This window comes from Sciurus vulgaris, assembly GCF_902686455.1.
Source record: "Sciurus vulgaris genome assembly, chromosome: 7".
Lineage (NCBI taxonomy): Eukaryota > Metazoa > Chordata > Mammalia > Rodentia > Sciuridae > Sciurus > Sciurus vulgaris.
Genome location: NC_136467.1, coordinates 118,637,897 through 118,656,365, shown reverse-complemented (window position 1 = coordinate 118,656,365; position 18,469 = coordinate 118,637,897). Strand labels below are relative to the sequence as shown.

The 18,469-nt window shown below is 37.2% G+C and overlaps 1 protein-coding gene across 1 annotated transcript in view; it reads left to right on the top strand.

Annotated features, from left to right (window-relative positions):
* The window catches only part of DNAH8 (dynein axonemal heavy chain 8), a gene marked incomplete at its 3' end in the record, with an annotated part of 249,573 nt that overhangs the window by 146,286 nt on the left and 84,818 nt on the right, over positions 1-18,469 (top strand). The window contains exons 61-70 of the mRNA XM_079148326.1: positions 194-420; positions 2,313-2,431; positions 4,321-4,424; positions 5,791-5,967; positions 7,850-8,017; positions 8,767-8,982; positions 12,030-12,167; positions 14,685-14,812; positions 15,562-15,733; positions 17,065-17,220. Of these exons, the coding sequence (XP_079004452.1) occupies positions 194-420; positions 2,313-2,431; positions 4,321-4,424; positions 5,791-5,967; positions 7,850-8,017; positions 8,767-8,982; positions 12,030-12,167; positions 14,685-14,812; positions 15,562-15,733; positions 17,065-17,220 (1,605 nt within the window). The remainder of the gene's footprint in view (positions 1-193; positions 421-2,312; positions 2,432-4,320; positions 4,425-5,790; positions 5,968-7,849; positions 8,018-8,766; positions 8,983-12,029; positions 12,168-14,684; positions 14,813-15,561; positions 15,734-17,064; positions 17,221-18,469) is intronic.

Below are 18,469 nucleotides of genomic sequence, written 5' to 3'. Positions count from 1 at the left end.
CCCAAGTCCAAACTGGCCTCCATTTTCTGGATCTTACCCAATTGCCTATTCTACGCTAACTGCCTGTCTTTAATTCTGGTTTCAGTTGGACACAATACCTGTATTTTTATGTTCGTGTGGTGCTGAGGATAAGTGCTGTACCACTGAGCCACAGCCCTGGCCCCCTCATGCTTTTTCATTTTGCCATCTTCAGGTTGGTGAGAAGTTCCGCGCCCGTTCCTTGAAATTCCCTGGCTTGATATCGGGTTGCACCATGGACTGGTTCAGTCGTTGGCCCAAGGAGGCTCTGGTTGCTGTGGCCTCCTACTTCCTTTTGGACTATAATATTGTCTGCTCTGGTGAAATTAAAAGACAAGTTGTAGAAACAATGGGCCTCTTTCATGACATGGTTTCTGAGAGCTGTGAAAGTTATTTCCAAAGGTAAGTGATATTACATAAGTATGATAGCTGTTGGAATCAACAGTTCCCTCCGAGGAGGAATTCAATGTAACATTCTGTAAAAGGCTATTCTTATTGATTGAGCATGAAATCCCAGCTGCATTTAGATTTTTCTTGCATTGATTTTCCAGTGATTATGTATTGAAAGATGGCAAATAAATGATATTTAAAAATTAACTAGTGCCCACATGTAAATACTTCTTTACCCTTCAGGCTTCCAAGTAACAGATGCTTAATGAATCTCTCTGTTTCTTTTGCTTAATTTTGTTTTGAAAATGGCTTAACTAATTCATTATGAACTGTTTAAAATTAGTTTCTTATTCCAATGCATTATTTATTTAGATTAAAGAAGTACATTGTTTTTAAGTTTCTTTTTTGCCTTATGTTAAGGGGACCTTTAGGTTTTGTATTTGCATGACTTAGTTTTATTGATACTCTTATGTCAAATAATTATGAAAAAGAATTTTAATAGACTGAGGAAAACCACTCCTAAGAGTAGTAACAATGTGTTCATTGTGTGAAAGTTGGTGTCAACCGTTCAAAACTAGAGCCTTTCCCCCAAAGCATCATAGTTGCTGTGTCAGATTGACAGATGTGAACAAAGGTGGGCCCACACAGATTCCAGGACAGTGAGCTCCTCCCTTGAGGTTAATGGATGGTTGGGGGAGGGGTACAGAACCTTCCAGAAAAGCTATGCCTACTTTTCTGCATAGAGTTTGGGTAATACTTTCATTGATTTTTAAGGGAAGTCCCTGCCTCAAAAAGTTTGTTTATCCTGGACCCTTACCTTTACTTAAAACCATATCCATGTTACCCCTCTTAAATAATTCCAGATACTCTCCCAGATTCTCCTAGTGAGTCCCTGTGCATCAATTCTTAACTACCAGGGAAATTTCCTTGCTCCTTGACTTGAACTACTTCTGCCAAGATAAATTTTCACTTTCATATAGATATAAAGAACTGTTTCTTTGTTTTGGGAATTTTTGGCCTGTTTTTCAATTTTTAAAAAATATTTTCTGAAAAAATATATTTTCTGAAGTTGTAGTTTATTTTGAATGTTTTATAGGACGCTTTAAGGCTAGTCATATATATTCTGAATGTCTTATAGGACACTTTAACTATAGTCATATATATGCCCAAGTCCTCAAAACAACAAAAAACAAAAAAACAAAACAAAACAAAAAAACCCAAAATCCAAACCCACAATACTTTAAAAACATCCGAAGGTGGACAATTAATATAAAAAGTAAAATAATTTTATATGTAAGGAGCTCTTCTTGTTTCTTCTACAGAAAACTATTTCTTTTGTTTATTGCTGTTAAATATAATTCTTTAATAAAGCCCACACTGAGCTGAACATTTGAATCAAGCGTGTCTGTCTTGATTTCAAGGCCAGTTCAGTGAAGCAGGGGAGAGATTGGTTTTGCTTTTGCAAACCCACCCAGCTGGAATCTCACAGTGGAGAGGTGTGTAGCAAACAGCATTTGAATGAAAACAATCACAGCACAAATTCATTTCAACCACTGGGTAAGATTTGTCCAGAACCTTAGAGTTGTCAAAGTATATCCACATATACTATTTTATTTGATCTTCATGAAATTCTGGGAGGAGTACAGCAGACATTCTTCTCTCAGGTTTCCATCTGTGGAAACAGAAGTCTAGAGTGGAAGTGAGGGTCAAGTCAGAGCCCTCGGGGACCAAGGACCAGAGGCTGTGCGCTTTCCACCTCTCCTCTGGCATGCGTAACTGTGTCCTCGCTGGTAGGGAACCGTTCTGCGGAATCACACATTTCACAGTGGGTAGAGTGTCGCATGGACATTTTATGGGAGTAAAGCAGAATGACAGAGGTGGCCATTTTTACATTCTACTTTCAGATACCGCCGAAGAGCTCACGTGACTCCCAAGTCGTATCTCTCATTTATCAATGGTTACAAAAACATTTACACTGACAAAGTGAAATTTATTAACGACCAAGCAGAACGTATGAATATTGGTAAGAGGAATAGAATCTCCATCTCTTTCTGGGTTAGTTTGACAGGGATGCTAACAGTTTGTTGGTTGGGTATTGTAGTGTTTGAAAACAAAATGCTAACTCGACTTAAAATAGTGGATAATTTTAAGGGGGATACCCTTGAGGGTCTTTTGGCAGAAGAAAATGTAAATGGAGGTGGCCCATTTTTTTCTCTAGAAACATTGCTCTTAGCTCTTTCAATTTGGGGTTCACCATGTTGGGCACAAGTTCCTGTAATCCCTGAGCCATTGCCTTCAGTTAATGGGTCAGCAGCTCTTAGACCTTCCTTGCAATTTCAGTTTTGAGTTTCAATATGATTTGCATACACTTTGCCACATTTATTCCTCCTAAATTACTAACAAAGAAAAAGGCAAAGCAGAAACAAAAATCCAAAAAGAGCCAGTATACTTGAGCAATGCCCTGAGTGTCCACATTTGGGGTCAGGTAAGGAAAGTACACATTGGAATCCATTGTATGTTCAGAAAGCATGTGACCCAAATGATCCAGTGCACCTTTGTTCTTTCACTTCCTCTAAAATTTGGTCACGTAGCCTCGCTGAGATCTAAGGTCTGCGATCTTAGTGATGACAGGAACACTGGGCAGAAACCTTCTCCCCTGGTTTTTCTCATGACTCAGCTTCTTGCAGCTTTTCTGACGATGCTCTAAAGTCAGTACTGGGCTGAAGCTGGCTCCTGAAAGCCAATCAGTAAATTTTTAGGAATTTCATGATCTGTCTGTTAAACATAACCTTTATTAAAAATTAGTCACATGTACTTATAATCTAATGAATTATATTAAAAACATAGGCAAGCCGGGTATGGTGGTGCATGCCTGTAATCCCAGCAGCTCAGGAGGCTGAGGCAGGAGGATTGTGAGTTCAGAGTCAGCCTCAGCAACTTAGCGAGGCGCTGAGTAACTCAACCAGACCCTGTCTCTAAATAAAACAAAAAAAGACTGGGGATGTGGCTCAGTGGTTAAGTGCCTCTGGGTTTAATCCCTGGTACCAAACAAACAAAATCCAGGCAATAAATACCCCAAACTTACTACTTCCTACTTATTTTTACTCTATTTTACTATTATTAATGTTCTTCAGGAAATTTATCTCTATTCTAACTGAAAATTATGTAATGATGTGCCACTGAGAAACTTCTGGTAGTTTGAAATTGACCAGGGTGGAAGAATTTACACCTTCAAATTGGAAAAATGTACAGATGACTACTTGCCCTCCCACGAGAGACCCAAGATATTAATCCTTTACCTAGATAGCACTGTCTAGAACCCACTGCAATGAGAGAAATTCAGTTAACCATTTACTTTGCTCCAGGGAATTGAAAGCCAGTCAGTTATAGAAGTTTTACAATGATTTTCATTTTTATGGCAAAGAAAAGCACAAAAACATTAATGTATTGTCTATCTCATTTGCCACCTGAGCTGCAGCATGATACGAAGGGGAAAAAATGACTGCTACAAAACATTTATAAAGCCAAGGACAGACTAAGTTTGTCAAATAAGTTTAGTGGCTGCATTGATCCTCTTCAGTAAGACATGGTGATTTTCCCACTAATGTAACTAAATGATACTCTTTTTAAAAGCTATTTTTTAGGAGGTTTTTTTTTTTTTTTCCATTTTTTTTGTGGTGCTGGGGATTAAATAGATGATATCCTTCAATCACAGCTATTTTCCCCCTGATGAAACTCTCGGAAGTATGTTGTTCCTAAGATATGTATATTTTATAGATTTAGTTCATAATTAATTATCTTGTGTTTGTGATATTACTATACAATGCCTTATAAGTAGTAAATACTGAATAAATATTTGATAAAGGGATATACATATACTCAGCAAGAGTGTGTATGTGTGTGTTTGTAAAGGTCTTGATAAACTTATGGAGGCAAGTGAATCCGTTGCTAAACTCTCTCAGGATCTTGCAGTAAAGGAGAAGGAATTGGCCGTGGCTTCTGTAAAAGCAGATGAAGTAAGCTCACATTTATTCTGTCACTACCAATGAGGAATATTTTCCTGTGTTAAAAAGCATTATTTTAAAACATTATTAAAATTAGAGTATATATCTACAGATTAGTTCTGGTAAGATGGTGTTTGCAGAAGTTGTTTTGTTTAACTTATACCTAAGCATATCTAAACAATCACATCCTTGACCTTGTCTTAGATGATTCTTCCTTCTCTTACTCTGTCTCTCTCATTTCATTCTCTCTCAATAGAATTTCTGATTGACCATGGGTTATATTTGGACTTCTTTCCAAAATCCCTGCATGCTTTAGGTGCCTAGGATGACCCAGGTCTCAAATAAAGTTTGTTTCGAGGAGGGAAAATGATAAGAGGAAGAGTTAATGGAGTTAAAAAAAAATTACTCCTCCTGGGTAACAGGGATATATACAGCTGCTTCTCTGGAGGTATATACAGCCACTTCTCAGACTGCTTTCAGCATCCACTGAGAGTCAGTTAAGAATAGAAATCTAAGCCCTGACCCTAGGCAGTTACTGAAGTGAGTGACATAACATAGGGGAGGGACTTAGCATAGTCCTGGTGTATGATAAGCACTCAACAAACATTAACTGTTTTTATCATTATTGCATGAGACTTCCTATGGTTTCTGACCTTGTTCCTTTATGCTTCCTTGAATTATTTTAATTATCTAAAAATTTAGAGTGAAATATACTGTTTTTTCCTTGTTTATGAATGTAATTTAAAATGTATATTGATATATTCTATGTATAAATTTAAGAATAATTTATAACTTAAAAATAAAAATTAAAAATGTATATGTACATACACCTGTATACACATACAAATACATGTATGTATCTGTAGGTACATGTATGTATATGTGCATACATGTATGTATACATGTATATGTCCATACACATAAAATTAAATATATACATATATGTAATGTATATTAAAATTAAATATACATACACATATACAATATAATAAAAATTAAATATATACACACTGTATAATATAATCACATATACATATATACATATGTAAATACATGTCTTATATATGCATATATTACATGTGTGTAATTAAAATTAAATACATGCACATATTTATCATACGTATGTGATTATATTATATGTAATATATAGGCATACATATATTTAATTTTAAGCCTAAAGAAAACTTAGAAGAGGAAGAATAAACAAAACTGTTCAAAGGAATTACCTTAGCAAACCTTAAAATACAGCTGACTTAGATGAGGAATAAATTTTTTCTTATTCATGTTTTATACTACATTAAAGGAATATCCTCTCCCTTCACAAATCTCTCAATTTGGTTTGAAAGGTTTACCTTCATGTGTTTCCTCAATTCAACAGGTGTTAGCAGAAGTCACAGTAAGTGCTCAGGCTTCAGCCAAAGTTAAAAATGAAGTGCAAGAGGTGAAAGACAAAGCCCAGAAAATTGTGGATGAAATCGATAGTGAAAAAGTAATCGCTGAGACCAAACTCGAGGCTGCCAAACCTGCGCTGGAGGAAGCAGAAGCCGCCCTGAATGTGAGCAGTACATTGTCACCCCTCCCAACACAAGTCCTAGCAGGCGCCACCTTGCCTTATGTGAAAGTAACTGAGATTTTGTAGTCAAACACCCAACTGAATTCTTAACGTGATTTGTAATCTCGAAGTCCGGAAACAAATGTTTCCATTGGCTCAGTTTCCTAAATTCTAACTTTTTTAGAGTCCTCATTCCTAAAACCTGGTATTCTCATTCTATAAATCAACCTTCCCTGAGAATTGAGAAATAATGCCTTATAAATAAAAATAAAGCCTAACTAGAGCATGAGGGAGTCAGATTACACAGAAAACCTTAGTTCCTCCAGCCTCCCCTCCAGATTGTGGCTTTCCCCGTTTTGTATGCTCTTAGGATGAACTCCCAAACCAGGCATGCGCAGCTGAGGCAAGAGGGCCTCTGCTTTGGAGGCAGGCCAATATGCATTTGCTGCTCAGTACTGCCTCTTCTTAGATAAATTTTCTGGAATAAGTTTACTTCTCTTGGGTCTCCATGGGGATTGCAAATCCTGGTTGATCCTTGAAGGATTCAGGTAAGCCTTCAAGGTAATTAATATTATTTGTGGGGCCCATAGAAAGTGCTCAGTAAATATTAGAGCTTCTGCTGCTGTGACAATACGCTGTCTTCTGCTTCTTGAACGCAATCTCTTGTCATTCTGTCCCTATACACAATATGTACCAACTGTACAGAAATACCTGCAGGCTTCTGGAAGAATCATCAACTGCTACTGCTAAATGTGCCTTTCCTCTGCCGAGAATGCTTTTCTTAACCTTTGTGGCCTTGTAAGAGTCATTCTTTAAATCTGGGCTCTGACCTCACTTCTTACAGAAAGTTTCCAGTTCTTCTGGTCTCTTCTTAGGTTTCTATCATGGCAGAAATCCTGTTTGAGGGTAATTAGGTTTCTTCTAACTTCCTTGGGAGATTACAAAGCCAAGGTTATTTTTGTTTATTTTATATGAGAGAATGCCTGTAACTGTTCAATTAATGGATAAATCTATGATGATCATTTAATAAAAACTTCACAATGATCAGGACACATCCTCCTCCCCCACTCCTTCTCTAGTTCCCACGAATAACATAAAAAAAAATGAGATCATTGAACTGAATAGTCTTTGGACATTTACTGATTATTGGGTCTCCAATAATCAATCTTTCTTGCCTTAAATGACAGGCAATGTCTTATTCCAAACCCAGCTCACTGATAGAAACTTTCAAAAATATTTTAAAAAATATTTTTTGTAATTGTAGATGGACAGCATGCCTTATTTTGTTTATTTTTATGTGTTGCTGTGTGTTGAACCCAGTGCCTCACGTGTTCTAGGCAAGTGCTCTGCCACGGACCTACAGCCCCAGCCCTCAAAAATATTTTTATTAGCCATATGCTATAACAATTTACCTTGTTTTCCTTCTAATTACTCCCCCTTTCATATCCAGGGCAACCTAAAAATAAAGACTGAAGGTGAGGTTTCTGATATTCAGAGCTTGGTCTCTTAATATCCACACATAATCTAATTTCTGTGCTTTGAAGATGCAAGATGTCTAAATATAACACATCCATGGGGCTCATTAGCTGAGGTCTGGAGTGGTGAGCAATGAATAGGAGTGATATTTTAAATCAAGTATTTAGGAGCAACAGGGAAGAAAGGAATAAAAACAAACTGAAATCCCAAAACGACAATGAGAGAGCCACTATACAAAATCTTGGAATTTAAACCCTTGAGGGGATAATGTCAGGGATTGGGGAAGAAAATATTTTAAAAAAATAAATAAATAAAGGGTTTTTTTTACCTAATTTAAAACAATTGGATTTCCATTTGACTATTAATATGTCTCTACAAAAAATATATTGATTTCTCATCCCAAATACAGACTATCAAACCAAATGATATTGCCACAGTCCGGAAACTTGCAAAACCACCACATCTTATTATGAGAATCATGGACTGTGTGCTGCTACTGTTTCAAAAGAAAATTGACCCTGTTACAATGGATCCTGAAAAACCTTGCTGCAAGCCATCATGGGCAGAGTCATTAAAGGTAATTGACATCTGTCTTTATAAGTCCTACAAGGCACATCAGGTGTCCCCAGCCCAGGACACTCAGTATAGACCAGATGAGCTGGCAGGCATGACTGATCATTGTGTATTGAAGAGCTTGTTTGTCTTAAACTGCATCACCCAAAATGTAAGTAGGGATAGGTTTTGAAGCTGAAGTTCTTTTTTAAAAAAAAAATGTTTTTATTAGTGCAGTATAATTATACATAATAGTGGGGTTCATTTTGCCAAATGCCTTCTTTTTACAAAATGGTTCCAGAACCAATGACTAACATTGGCACAGCCTTGGTGTCAACTCAACCATCACCAAAGGGGTCCTGTGTAGTTGGCATTGTTCAGACATACTTACAAAACAGGAAACTTATATGACTTTTCTTCTTTACTCTTTCACTATGGAAGCTGGAAGACAATTTGCAATTTGCAAATTTAGGTTTACCATTGTCAATAGTCTTGATTGGTATGTTTGAGTGAATAATTGAAAAAATCTGATTTAGAAATACATACTAGGGCTGCAGTTGTGGCTCAGTGGTAGAGCACTTGCCTGGCATATGTGAGGTCCTGGGTTCCATACTCAGCACCACAGATAAAACAATACATTTTTTAAAATCCAATGACAACTAAAAAAGTAATTAAAACAAAAAAAAAAAAAAGTAAAAACAAGAAATACATACTAAGTCAGGAAGAAAGTATTCTTTCCCACCAGACCTTACAGCCTGTAGATCTGTTTTTCAGCTGATGAGTGCGACAGGATTCTTGTGGAGCCTGCAGCAGTTCCCCAAGGACACCATAAATGAAGAGACTGTTGAGTTACTACAGCCATATTTCAATATGGATGATTACTCTTTCGAAAGTGCCAAAAAAGTCTGCGGGAACGTGGCTGGTCTGCTGTCTTGGACGCTTGCTATGGCGACCTTCTATGGCATCAACAAGGAGGTGTTGCCTCTGAAGGTAAATCCCCTCCTTCTCCCAGTGAATCAGCGTTTAGTAAACACCAGTTTCACTGCTGTTAGCAAACCAGGCAAAATGTAGATTGAAACAGGTAGATATCCTTCTAACCAAATTTTCCTTTTTTTCCGATGTCCTCTTCTTTATCTGTTACTTGTTTTTGACAATGCAGAGAAGAAACCAAAACCTACTCATTAACTTCAAAAGGAAATTAGCTTATTAAGAATAATAATCAAATTGTCATAACAGAAAACTTGCCCTTTCTTTAAAATTTGGGGACGAAGTTCTGGGATTGAGTGCAAGTCCTCTGTTCCAAACAAAACTTATAAAAATTAGGATCAACATCCAGAAATGTCTCAAAACCTAAAAGACAGAGAACCTGATATGCCATCTAAGAAATAAGCAGTCAAACTGAATTCAAAATGTCCTCTACAAAAGAAGAGAAATCAGGATGTCATAAACGTCTGGCAACCTTAAATATTTGTGGTTAATGGAAACATGAGTGGAGTCTTGAGGAGGAAATTGCTGTGGTCCAAGAATTTAGTAAAAGGTCATGCTTCATTTATGAGTAACAATAAGAAGTTCTTAAGGATGCAATTGAAGTGTCTGTGTGCATACACACATACACACGTGTCTTGTACACCCAGCCAGGCTGACCTTCATGTCTGAGGGAACAGGAAGACTTTCTTAGGAAAGTAAGGATTCGTAAAATATATCCTCCAGGTGTGCTCTACTCACCAAGCAGGAACTCAACCCCTGAACCCCACAGAGCTAAAAGTTGTGGGTGGTCACTCTGTGGAATGGAAAAATGATGAAAATGTGGACAGGGGGTGACTGTCTTTCGTAGTAAGTCTTAATGGAAATATCTACTCTCTATGTAGGTGATGTTGAGAAAAAAATTTTTTTTAAATTAAAAATGAAAAAGTTGTAACAAAGGGAAATAATGGGAAAATAGAGCCAATTCATCCAAACAAAAAGATACTAATGGAGAGACATGGTATGATAAAGGTAGAATTCAAGAAAAAAAGACACATGAGCGTAGTTATTTATTGATAAAAATCATGATCCACATGAAGACTTAATTTTAATAATGCTTTATGAAAGAAATAAAAAATAAAATAAAAATTTATTCTAATAAAATCTGTTAGAATCTTAAGTGGGAATTAACAAACTCATAAGGTAACTTGAGATCACAGCATACACTATCAATCTTTGGAAGATCTGTAGCATAGGGCTGGTCTCACAGGCATGCCAGTTGGACAGACTCATTGTAATGCTCTGATCTTGCCCCCTTGAAATTCTTAATAAACTTTTAACAAGGACCCCTACATTACAAATTTTTATTGGGCCCTTCAAATTATGGATCCAATCCTAAGTGAGTATAAATAAATAGCTATCCAGAAATTTTATGTAATATTATTTTTAATGTTGAATAGCTACATTGAACTTTCTTCAGTGTAAACAAACGGTGTGAAATTATTTCTAGTGCTCAAGAAACATTAACAAAAAGTGATCATATTGAAGAAGGCCTTGATTAAATTCCCCAAAGCAAAATTCCTGGGTCCTCATTCTCTCTTTATAAGCAAACAAGCAAACAAACAAACAAACAAAAAACCTATAAAAATTAGGATCACTAGAAAAATAGAAATTAGAAGTTTACATTAAAAAAAAAAAAAACAGTCATTTCTATTTAGGGAATGATTAAAACAAGCTAGATACCAAAGCTTCTGCAATATAACCAAATCGTGTAGTCTCAGCCCTTAAATGCATCAAATAGACTAAAAATTCCATGAAAGAGTTAAAGTACATACTCACTCACCAGCATACATACACACAGAATTTAAGGAAAGCAGAAAAGAATTAATTAAATGACCTTAAAATGAGAGAAGAGAAAAGCAGAATTCATGAGCAAATCTAAAAATGGATGCTTTGTAAAAATAGAGACATATTCCTGAAAAATCTAATAAATAGGAGAACCACAAGAACAAATAAATATTGAAAGATAAATCCATACAATCATGGATGTATAGATTTAAATAATTAAAGTGCAAATTATTCATAATCACATATAAAAACATTAGATAATCTAAACAAAATGACGGGTCTGGGAAAACAGCTAAAAGCAAATAAACATCAAGAAAGAAAATGGAACAGTTAACAAAGAACATCTACCCCAGAAAGCTCTGGGCTAGATTACTGACTAATTACTTTAAATTTAAAGAAATTTGCAGGGTGAGGTGGTGCATGCCTGTAATCCCAGCAGCCCGGGAGGCTAAGGCAGGAGGATGGCGAGCTCACAGTCAGTTTCAGCAATTTAGTGAGGCCCTAAGCAACCCAGTGAGACCCTGTCTCAAAATAAAATACCAAATAAAAAGGGGTGGAGTGTGGCTCAGTGGTTAAGTGCCCCTGAGTTCAATTCCCCAGTATAATTTCCATGCTGCAGGATTTAGGAAAAGATGAAAAACTGCTGTTATAGTAATTTCATTTCAAAGAGATTTACCAAACAATTCAAAATGTTTACAGATCTTAATAGTATTTATCACAACGTTATTTATAAGGATTAAAAATGAGGGTGGGGAGAAACGTATAAAGGTAGGAAAAAGGTTAAGTAAACATGATACATTCATATTGTGGGTTATCTTGTAGCCATATCAGTAATATTCATGAAAAGAATGTTTAAGGACACGGGGAAATGATCTCTTCTTTTTTTTTTTTTCAGTTTCTCACGTACTTTATAAAACATTTTCATTGACCAACTTCATACAATACTCACAGGTTATCTCTGAGTAAAATCAGGGGTGATTTTTTTCTCCTTCTAAGCATTGTTGCACCTTTCCTGTTTTCTCAATTGAACATTAATAATTAAAAGGAAAATCATTAATGAAATATCCCAGAGTCCTCTGCTTCCCCAGCTGCAAACACTGAGGCATTGACCTCCAGAGAACTATCCACTGCAAAAATCATGTCATTTCCGGTAGCCTTTCCAATCAAAATCGTGACCATTTCTCGGAGCTAACACAGCTCTCTGTGAACTCCCTCTTTCTTTCAAGGCGAACCTGGCCAAGCAGGAAGGCCGCTTAGCCGTTGCTAACGCCGAGTTAGGGAAGGCCCAGGCCCTGCTGGATGAGAAGCAAGCCGAGCTGGACAAAGTGCAAGCAAAATTTGATTCAGCCATGAATGAGAAAATGGTGAGAGCAAGTGAACGAAATTACCAAAATGTTGTTCTGAAACTTCACACGAGTGTGTGTCCTATTTGGAATTGAGGCAAATGTTTATGTTGAAAATTCTCCCTGGAATGCCCTCATGCTGGCTCTCTCAGCCTATTATGCATCTTTGGCACTCAAATTTCTTTTTTTGCTTTTTTTTATCATCATGAATCTATAAGAAAAAGAGTACTGATTTGGGAATTAGGAGAAAAAAAAAAAAAAAGGTCCAAAATCCAGCTCATTATTCTTGTACATAATGGTGGGAGTTGTTTTACATTCTTATGTGCACACAATATAATCATAATTTGGCCAGAATGATTCCCCAATATTTCCCCTTTCCCTTCCCTTTTCCCTTTTCTCTACTGATCTCCCTTCAGGTTTTACGAGATTCCGCTACACCTTTATTTCCTTTTTTCTCTCTTATCTTCCACATATGACCCTTTTTCTGAGTCTGGCGTATTATAATGTTCTCAAGTTCCAACCATTTTCCTGCAAATGACAATTTCATTCTTCTTTATGACTGAATAAAACTCCATTGTGTATATATACCACATTTTCTTCATCCCTTTCTGAATACTTAGGCTGGTTCCATTGTTTGTTTATTGTGGATCGTGCTGCTATAAACGTGGGTATGCATGTATCACTAGTATGATGACTTTAATTCTTTAGGATAAAAACTGAGGAGTGGTATAGCTGGGTCATATGGTGATTCCATTCCTAGTCTGCAGTAACCTCCATACTGATGTCCACTGTGGTTGTACTAATTTACAATCCCACCACCAATGTAAAAGTGTTCCTTCTTCTCCCACCCTCTCCAGCATTTATTATTGTTTGTGTTCTTGATGGCTGCCATTTTGACTGGTGTGAAATGAAATCTCAGTGTAGGCTCCGATTTGCATTTCTCTAATTGCTAATGACATTAAACATTTTTTCATATACTTGTTGGCCATTTGTATTTCTTCTTTTGAGAAGTGTCTGTTTTGTTCATTTGCCCATTTATAAATTGGTTTTTTTTTTTTTTGGTGTTAAGGTTTTTGGGTTCTTTATATATTCTGGATATTATTTCTCTGTCAAAAGAATAGCTAGCAAAGATTTTATCCCATTCATAGGTTTTCTCTTCACATTCTTGTTTCCTTTGCTGTGCAGAAGCTTTTTATTTGATGCCACCCCACTTATTAAGTCTTGGTATTATTTCCTGAACTTTTTTTAGGGAAGCTGTTGCCTGTGACTGTATATTTAAGGGTTGACCCTTCGTTTTCATGTAAGAGTTGCACAGTCTCTGGTCTAATTCCTAGGTTTTTGATCCATTCTGAGTTGACTTTTGTGCAGGGTGAGAGATAAAGATCTAGTCTTATTCTATAGATGGATAATCAGTTTCCCAGCATCATTTGTTTAAAAGGTTGTCTTTTTCTCCAAAATTGTTTTTTGGCACTTTTGTCAAGGAACAAGTAGATGACTATATCTGTGCAGGTTTGTCTCTGTGTCTTCTATTCTGTACCAGGGTGCTGTGAGCTCAGTTTGGAGCAATTAACCTAGCTTTATCTGTAAAATGGGGAATTGTAATGTGACCTCTAGGGGTAGGAAGGTGGCAGTGTCTGAGTGAGGTGGGGGCCTTGAGATTTCCTGATTTCTATGCTGCGATCACTCTCGACACTGTATTTACCAGAGTGATAGCACTGGCACAGATTTGGAAAACATGCATGGCAGACACTTTTTTAGACTACCATCAAGCAGATACAGTAAACTTAAATAACCTAAAGAGCATAGATGATGTTAAAATGTAAACAGAAAGTTATGAGTTTGTAGTATTTATTACCTTTGCTTTTACCATAATTTGCTTCATTGTAAGTTTTTATGATTTAATTTTTTCTAGTGGCTACATTTAATAGCAGCTCAGAGATATTCTGAAAGTGTTATAGTTGTCTCTTACAAACTGGTTCAAGCTGGTGGCAGACTTGACCTTTGTGTGGGATTTTTCTGGAAGAAAATGCTTTGTAAACTGCAAAGAATTTAGGATTATCATTAAATAAATACAAGACTTTATATGGTATATGTTATTGATTTGACTCTGTCTTAGATTAAATGCATTTTAAAACTGATACATAGAAATTGTATATTTATGAGGTACCATATGATGTTTTGATTCATGTATATATTGTGTAATGTTTAAATTAAGGTAAATATATCTACCTCTTCAAGTGTTTATCATTTCTATGTTATTGTCTTGAAAATATATACTAGAAATACTCTTTTGATTTGTATGATTTGGATTTTCTCTTACAGAATTGCTTTCCTTGAAATTTTGTAAGGTAAAATCACTATGTCATGAATGGATTATTAGAATTTAATATGTAAACATCTGTTACCATGTTAGTTTGAGATTATATTCATTCATTTTTCAAATTCAGAAATTCCTCCATGTATTTTCATGTGAATGTGATGGGTGTTTGATCAAGCACTTTAGAAAGTTCTTTGACAAGCTCTCCCCTTGTGATGCAGGATCTGCTGAATGACGCAGACATGTGCCGGAAAAAGATGCAGGCAGCGTCCACTCTCATCGATGGGCTGAGTGGAGAAAAAGTCCGATGGACCCAACAAAGTAAAGAGTTCAAAGCTCAGATTAATAGGTATGAATTTTGGTCTTTGTTATAATCGCTCTCCTTCTCAGTTTTCACTCCAAGCCCTGCTCTTCGTGACATTAAAGTACTTTTCTCCTGCATGTCTGCCTGTCCATCTCTCAATCCCTCCATCTAAGGAAGTGCTTGCAGTGGGAGTCACACATGCTCAGTAGAGAGAGGAGAAAATCCCATCAAACATTTGAAATCTCAGTTATGGTCTCACAATGAGGCTTTCAGTACAAGGGTACATCTGATGTGTTTGGACTTGCCAGAAAAATCTGGATACTCCCTCTATTTCTCTACTCTTGGCCTCAGTGATTTTGAAAGCGTGGATCACAGTGTATCGTCTACTGGGGTACTCAGAAAATGTAGAGAGAGAATGAGAAGGGGGAAGGAAAATAGCGAAATAAATAAATAAATAAATAAGAAGCAGCAGCAGCAAAAATAGTTTGAGTGTGTGGTGATCAGGACTACGACATGGAGTAGGAAGAAGGTGATTTCCACCAGGAGCTGAGGCTCTGCACCTGTTGACTTCAGTAGAGGGCCTGCCTTCTTGCTCTCTGACCCACCCAAAATGTGGCCCTGCTCCCCCCTCACCCCTTTCATTGCATGGTCTCTCCATGCCTGGCAGGGGCAAAGAAGGCTGTCACCTGATACAAAACCAAACTGCCCTGTGTCTTTCACAGACACCTGATGGAAAGCCTTATGTATTGGGTGACTCACTTTGGGGAGGGGCCTTTTGTGTTTTTTCTTAACAGACTTGTGGGTGACATTCTGCTGTGTACCGGCTTCCTGTCCTACCTGGGTCCGTTCAACCAGATATTTAGGAACTACTTGCTTAAAGAGCAGTGGGAGATAGAGTTGAGAGCACGGAAAATTCCTTTCACTGAAAACCTGAATCTTATTTCAATGCTGGTGGATCCTCCAACTGTAAGTTGTCCCTTCCTTGTAATATTTGAGTTTCTGCCACCTAATGTTTTCCTTCCTCGTTTAATTGAAAAGATTGCTTTGGACATGCTTAGGAGTGAAAAGGGAGATTCGCTTTGTGGCCTGGGAGTTATTTTAGCATTTTGAGAAGCTTGCTTTTCCATTGAAATTGACGGCGCTGCATGAACCAAAAGATGGTTATGAGCTGCAGGCTCGCCAGTATGGAGCTCTTAGCTCTTCATCATCCATGGTGCTCCACTGAAGTTACACTCTCTTTCAAATGTTTTAGGCAAATGAAGGAATTCTGTGGGCCATAAATGCAGACATTAACCTTCTTTTTATCATTTGCCATCTTTTTTAGTGTCCAATAGCGTAACACCATAGCATGGTCTGGGATCACTGAGTAATAGTGTGTCCTACTATACTAACCATCCTGGCTAGGATTTCGATTCCACCGTCAGTATATTTTCAGTATAACTTGCAGAGCTCAAGTGGTAATAAATGCTTTCCAGGCAATTTGTATTCATGAGTTGCATTTCTGATTTGCAAATATGCTCTCCAGTTGCTGCTTCCCTAGGGGATGCAATGCTATTAATTTCATGTTATCTGTATTTAAAAGTTAAAAAATAATCATCTTCAATTCAAACAATGTTGAATTCATCCTTAGAGGGAATAGATTATGTGTTGGAGAAGCACTGGGTACTGGTGAAGCAAGGTGGACCAGGATAGTCTTTATTAGTTTAACGAGGAAGTCCTGGGGTAATTTAACGAGGGCGGAGGCTGGTTAGTTCACTGGATCTCTGACATGGACAGAGACTGGCAATCCCCTCTAAATTTGGAGAAGGAAATATTCACGAAAGTGTCATTGATATATCTCATCTCATTTTCCTCCAGCTATATAAGCACCCATACCCAATGCAGGCAGAACCTAAGGGCAGGAAGGAGACATATCAGGGGCTTATTCCTCAGGGTTATCTCTTTTGACAGCTCTTTATATTCATTATCTTCTCTAATTCCAAATCAGGTATAGTAGGTGCTCAATTTATGTTTCCTCTAAAATAAGGAAATGTAGCATAAAAGGATAATATCTAGTCTTGGTCATTAAAGAGAGGATTCATTAGATTATAAACTTGTTTTCTAAAGTTAATATTATTGGGTTCACACAAGTTTGCTTTTTCTAGCTACTGGTTGCATAGTCTCAAAGGAAAACAAACGTCCAAATTAAAAATTTTTTACATTATAGAACTTCTAACTACTAAAGAAAACCTTCTCTTCATTTAACAAAAACATTTTTGTTCTCTTTTGAATGGTCATATCCATTTCCTGTTATCCAGATTGGTGAGTGGGGACTTCAGGGTCTACCAGGTGATGATCTCTCAATTCAGAATGGCATTATTGTGACAAAGGCCACCAGATACCCACTCCTCATAGATCCACAAACACAAGGCAAAACTTGGATTAAATCAAAGGAAAAAGAAAATGATTTACAGGTATGTAGCATAGAAATCATACATACATGTACATAGAAAATCATAAAGTTTTCCCAAAATTTCCAATAGAATCTGCTGGTCATAAAGTGGTCATCTGTGTTAGTTAGCTTTCTATTACTATAATAAATACCTGAGATAATCATCTTATAAAAAGAAAAGGTTATTTTGGCTCACAGTTTTGGGGAGTTTCAGTTCATGATTAGTTGGCACCATTGCTTTTGAGCCTATGGTGAGGCAGTATATCTTAGTGGAACAACTGTTCACCTCATGACCAGGATGTAAAAGAGAGGAAGAGGAAGGGCCTGGGGTCTCAATATTGCTATCAAGGACACACCCCCAAAGGCTGGAAGACCTCCTACCAGGCCCTAACTCTTAAAAATTTCCACCAAGCCAAGCTGCGTATGGTGGCGCAGGCCTATAATCCCAGTGGCTCAGAAGGCTGAGGCAAGAGGATTATGAGTTCAAAGCCAGTCTTAGCAACTTAGCAAAGCCGTGAGCAACTCAGTGAAACTCTGTCTCTAAAAAAGAAGTTTCCACCATCTTCCAATAGTGCCAAGCTGGGGACCAAGGCTTTAATAAACAGGCCTTTGGGGGACACTCCATATCCAAACTATAGCTAGCATTATCTCTCATAAATGCTTGCTAATTTACACTCTTGAATTTATAATGGGGCTTTGGAGTCTAATGCAGTGTTAATTTAAAGTAGCTGTAGATGTGGGCAGGATCGCATTTTTTACTTCCTTGGGGATCTTGTGACCATCTGTATTTCAATTCAGCTAGCGATATGAACTGTTCCATGTTTGCCAGACACTGTCCCCAGTTCTCAGCCTTCTGCCTGCTTCCACTTTTCTGCTCATCAGAGTGTCTTTTTCCACCCCACTGGTCACTTAACTTATAGCTCAAATAAAAATCTTCAATGTTCCTCAAGGCCTCCACCCAACACTACCTTCATGAAGACTTTTTGGAATCCGCAGCTTAGCGCAACCTGTCCCAAGTCCTCACATCTTGTTTGAACTTTTGTTGTGGAGTCTGTCTGCAATTATTGTTCTTTGCACATTTGTCTCTTTTATTTTTGCTGTACCATAAACTTCTTGCTAGTCAGGTTTATGGTTTTACCCATCTTTATATTTTCCGCACAGCTCTTTATACAGAATAAGAATTCCAATATTTATTGAACCTAATTGGATTGATCAAAGTACGTCATCATCATAGGGGTGCAAATCCCAGGAAAATCATGTGTCTGTCTTGA